This window comes from Homarus americanus, unplaced genomic scaffold, assembly GCF_018991925.1.
Source record: "Homarus americanus isolate GMGI-L3 unplaced genomic scaffold, GMGI_Hamer_2.0 scaffold25509, whole genome shotgun sequence".
NCBI lineage: Eukaryota > Metazoa > Arthropoda > Malacostraca > Decapoda > Nephropidae > Homarus > Homarus americanus.
The window spans coordinates 7,969-12,777 of record NW_024712276.1 but is presented as its reverse complement, the minus strand read 5'-3'; the positions used below and the strand labels follow the sequence as shown (position 1 = coordinate 12,777).

At 55.8% G+C, this 4,809-nt stretch overlaps 1 protein-coding gene across 1 annotated transcript; it reads left to right on the top strand.

Annotated features, from left to right (window-relative positions):
• The first annotated feature begins 951 nt into the window (after positions 1–951).
• LOC121859887 (small nuclear ribonucleoprotein-associated protein B'-like) lies at positions 952–2,666 on the top strand. Its single transcript, XM_042356846.1, has 5 exons — positions 952–1,039; positions 1,310–1,540; positions 1,950–2,135; positions 2,299–2,427; positions 2,659–2,666. Exons 1-5 carry the CDS (start codon positions 952–954, stop codon positions 2,664–2,666), a joined length of 642 nt encoding a protein of 213 aa, XP_042212780.1.
• Positions 2,667–4,809: the final 2,143 nt, after the last annotated feature.

The window sequence follows — 4,809 nt, the reverse complement described above, 5'->3', positions numbered from 1 at the left end:
GGTCATCCTAGGGACAGCGGGTCCCTCCAAGAGACCGTGGCACATCCAGGCGTTCTCCAAGCAGCGGTGGTACCCAAGAGCCCTCCAAGGGAGAGCTGCACTCCCATCGGCCCTCCCAAGAGCAGCTGCTTCCTCAGGGACTCTTTCACTGACAGAAAAGCCCCCAGGGCCCATCTCTGGGACCTCAGCACACCTAGGAGCTCTCCCATGGGTGTTGGTCCTTCCAGTGGCCTTTTCAGGGGCGGAGGCGCCCCCAGGGACCCTCCCTGGGATGGGGCACCCCAAGAGGCCATGCCAGGTGCAATGGCGCCCCGAGGGGCCGTCACAGAGCGACGGCGCTCCCAGGGGTTGATCGTGATGTCGTTCATATTGCATACGTCCAGCAATCCCTTACTTAACCGTGATTGGTGGATTAAAATAAAAAAAACACCAAATTACAGCCAATAGGAGAACAGATTATCCAGTCAGCACAACACCCCAACTTATGTTTTCCTGTTGGATATTTATTCAACCGTTTCATTGTTCAGGATGCGATCATACTGGAAATGTGATGGGTGGTGTATTTATTTAACGTCTTATCTCTCAGAGTTCTAAATAGTGGAAAACCAATTGCCACCAGCGGGCCTCCCAGAGGCAACGACGCTCCTAGCGGTCCTCCTTGAGGTCAGCAGTGCCACCTGAGGCTCTATCAGGGACAGTGGCGCCGCCAGGGGATCTTACAGTGGCGGTGCCCCCAGGGGTCATCCTAGGGACAGCAGAGATCTCCAAGAGGCGTGGCACATCCAGGCGTTCTCCCAGGAGCGGTCGTGCCCCAGGGGCCCTCCCTGGGTCCTCAGCTCTCCTAGGAGCTCTCCCAGGGGTGTTGGTGCCTCCTGGGCATTTTTAGGGGCGGTTGCGCCCCCAGGGACCCTCCCTGGGGCGGTGGCACCCCAAGGGGCCCTGCATGGGGCGATGGCGCCCCCAGGGGCCGTCACAGGGCGAAAGTGCTCCCAGGGGCTTGATCGTGATGTTGTTCATAGTGAATACGTCCATCAATCCCGTACTTAACTGTAATTGGTGGATTAAAATAGAAAACACAAGAAATTACAGGCCATAGGAGAACAGACCTGACAGTCAGCATAACACCCCAACCTATGTTTTCCTGTTTGATATGTATTCATCTTTTCATTGCTCAGGATGTGATCGGACTAGAAATGTGATGGGAGGTGTATTTATTTAACGTCATATCTGTCAGAGTTTTAAATAGAGAAAACTAACTGCCGCCAGGAGACCTCCCAGAGGCAAAGGCCCTCCTAAAGGTCCTCCTTAGGGTCAGCAGTGCCACCAGAGGCTCTACCAGGGACGGTGGTGCCCCCATTGGTCATCCTAGGGATGGTTCGGTCCCTCCAAGGGGCGGTGGTTTCGCCAGGCGTTCTCTCAGGGCAAACAGCTCCCCCAGGGCCCCTCCCAAAGTCAACTGCTACCTCTAGGACCCTTCTAGTGCCGGCAAAGCTTCCAGGAGCCCTCCCTGGGGCCTCAGCACCCCTAGGAGCTCTCCCAGGTTCGTTGGTAACTCCAAAGGCCTTTCCAGGGGCAGTGGCACCGCCAGGGACCCTCCCTGGGGCGGTGGCACTAAAAGGGGTCCAGCCAGAGGCTATGTCGCCCCCAGGGGCTGTCCCAGGGCGACAGCACTCACAGGGGTCTGATCATAATGTCTTACATATTGCATAAGTCAGGCAATCCCTTACTTAACTGTGATTGGTGGAATAAAAGAAAAATGCACCAAATTACAGCCAATAGGAGAACAGACCAGCCAGTCAGCACAACACCCCAACTTATGTTTTCCTGTTGGATATTTATTCACCATTTCATTGTTCAGCATGTGATCATACTGGAAATGTGATGTGTGGTGTATTTATGTAACGTCATATCTCTCAGAGTTCTAAATAGTGAAAACTAACTGCCGCCAGGGGACCTCCCAGAGGCAAAGGCGCAACTAGGAGTCCTCCTTAAGGTCACCAGTGCCACCAGAAGCTCTACCAGGGACGGTGGCGCCGTCAGGGGACCTTCCAATGGTGGTGCCCCTAGTGGTCATCCTAGGGACGGCTGGGGCCCTCCAAGAGGCGGCGGCACTGCCAGACGTTCTCCCAGGAGCGGTGGTGCTCCCAGGGACCCTCCCAGGGGAAACCGCTCCCCCAGGGACCCTCCCAAGGGCAGCTCCTCCCTCAGGGACACTTTCAGTGCCGGCAAAGCTTTCAGGCGCCTTCCCTGGGGCCTCAGCACCCCTAAGAGCTGTCCCAGGGGCGTTGGTGCCTCCAGATTCCTTTCCAGGGGTGGTGGCGCCCCCAGGGACGCTCCCTGGGGTGGTGGCACCCAAAGAGGCCCAGCCAGAGGCTATGGCGCCCCCAGGGGTTGTCCCAGGCCGACGGCGCTACCAGGGGCCTGATCGTAATGTCGTACATATTGCATACGTAAAGCAATCCCTTACTTAACTGTGATTGGTGGAATAAAAGAAAAATGCGCCAAATTACAGCCAATAGGAGAACAGACCAGCCAGTCAGCACAACACCCCAACCTATGTTTTCCTGTTGGATATTTATTCAACCGTTTCATTGTTCAGAATGCGATCATACTGGAAATGTGCTGGGTTGTGTATTTATTTAACGTCTTATCTCTCAGAGTTCTAAATAGTGGAAAACCAACTGCCACCAGGGAGCCTCCCAGAGGCAACGGCGCTCCTAGCAATCCTCCTTAAGGTCAGCATTGCCACCTGAGGCTCTTCCAGGGACAATGGCGCCGCCAGCTGACCTTCTAGTGGCGGTGCCCCCAGTGGTCATCCTAGGGACAGCGGGTCCCTCCAAGAGACCGTGGCACATCCAGGCGTTCTCCCAGCAGCGGTGGTACCCAAGAGCCCTCCAAGGGAGAGCTGCACTCCCATCGGCCCTCCCAAGAGCAGCTGCTTCCTCAGGGACTCTTTCACTGACAGAAAAGCCCCCAGGGCCCATCTCTGGGACCTCAGCACACCTAGGAGCTCTCCCATGGGTGTTGGTCCTTCCAGTGGCCTTTTCAGGGGCGGAGGCGCCCCCAGGGACCCTCCCTGGGATGGGGCACCCCAAGAGGCCATGCCAGGTGCAATGGCGCCCCGAGGGCCGTCACAGAGCGACGGCCCCAGGGTTGATCGTGATGTCGTTCATATTGCATACGTCCAGCAATCCCTTACTTAACCGTGATTGGTGGATTAAAATAAAAAACACCAAATTACAGCCAATAGAGAACAGATTATCCAGTCAGCACAACACCCCAACTTATATTTTTCCTGTTGGATATTTATTCAACCGTTTCATTGTTCAGGATGCGATCATACTGGAAATGTGATGGGTGGTGTATTTATTAACGTCTTATCTCTCAGAGTTCTAAATAGTGGAAAACCATTGCCACCAACGGGCCTCCCAGAGCCAACGTCCCTAGCGGTCCTCCTTGAGGTCAGCAGTGCCACCTGAGGCTCTATCAGGGACAGTGGCGCCACGAGATCTTACAGTGGCAGTGCCCCCAGAGGGTCATCCTAGGAACAGAGATCTCAGGCGTGGCACATCCAGGCGTTCTCCCAGGAGCGGTCGTGTCCAGGTGCCTCCTGCGTCCTCAGCTCTAGGAGCTCTCCCAGGGTGTTGGTGCCTCCTGGGCATTTTGGGGCGGTTGCGCCCCAGGGACCCTCCCTGGGGCGGTGGGACCCCAAGGGGCCTTGCATGGGGCGATGGCGCCCCAGGGGGGCCGTCTGGGGCGAAAGTGCTCCCAGGGGCTTGATCGTTATGTTGTTCATATTGAATACGTCCATCAATCCCTGACTTAACTTGTTGGTGGAATAAAGAAAAAATGCACCAAATTACAGCCAATAGGAGAACAGACCAGCCAGTCAGCACAACACCCCAACTTATGTTTTCCTGTTGGATATTTATTCACCATTTCATTGTTCAGGATGCGATCATACTAGAAATGTGATGGGTAGTGTATTTATTTAACGTTATATCTCTCAGAGTTCTAAATAGTGAAAAACCAACTGCCACCAAGGGGCCTCCCAGAGGCAACGGCGCTCCAAGCGGTCCTCCTTAAGGTCAGCAGTGAGAACCTACAGTACCAGGGACGGTGGTGCCGCCAAGGGACCTTACATTGGCGTGCCTCCAGGGGTCATCCTAGGGACAGCGGGGTTCTCCAAGAGGCGTGGCACATCCATGCGTTCTCCCAGGAGCGGTGGTGCCCCAGGGGCCCTCGCAGGGAGACCTGCTCTCCCAGGGGCCCTCCCAAGAGAAGCTACTATTTCATGGACTCTTCCAGTGGCGAAAAAGCCCCATGGGCCCTACTTGGGGCCTCAGCGCTCCTAGGAGCTCTCCTAGGGGTATTGGTGCCTCCTGAGCCTATTCAGGGGCGGTATCGCCCCCAGGGACCCTCCTTGGGGCGGTGGCACCTCAAGGGGCCCTGCCTGGGGCGATGGCACACACAGGGGCTGTCACAGGGCGACGGTGTTCCCAGGGGCTTGATCGTGATGTCGTTCATATTGCATACGTCAATCAATCCCTTACTTAACTGTAATTGGTGGATTAAAATAAAAAAACACCAAATTACAGTTAATAGGAGAACAGACCAGCCAGTCAGCACAACGGCAGACGGCAGGGGGCGCCATTGCCCCTCGCAGGGCCTTAGGTGCCAAAGCCAGTGAGTGTCCCTGGGGGCGCCACCGCCACTGAAAAGCAGGGGGGCACCAACACTCCTGGGAGAGCTCCTAGGAGTGCTGAGGCCCCAAGTAGGACATAAATTGTCATAAGGTTAAGAGGAAGG

Bases quoted from the DNA above. Each gene is read 5' to 3' on its own strand.
- LOC121859887 (XM_042356846.1), top strand. From the start codon at position 952: ATGGCGCCCCCAGGGGCCGTCACAGGGCGAAAGTGCTCCCAGGGGCTT. The intron at 1,541-1,949 runs GTTCGTTGGTAA...AACTGCCGCCAG, and splicing joins ACCCCTAGGAGCTCTCCCAG to GGGACCTCCCAGAGGCAAAG. The intron at 2,136-2,298 runs GTGGTGCTCCCA...TGGTGCCTCCAG, and splicing joins CAGACGTTCTCCCAGGAGCG to ATTCCTTTCCAGGGGTGGTG.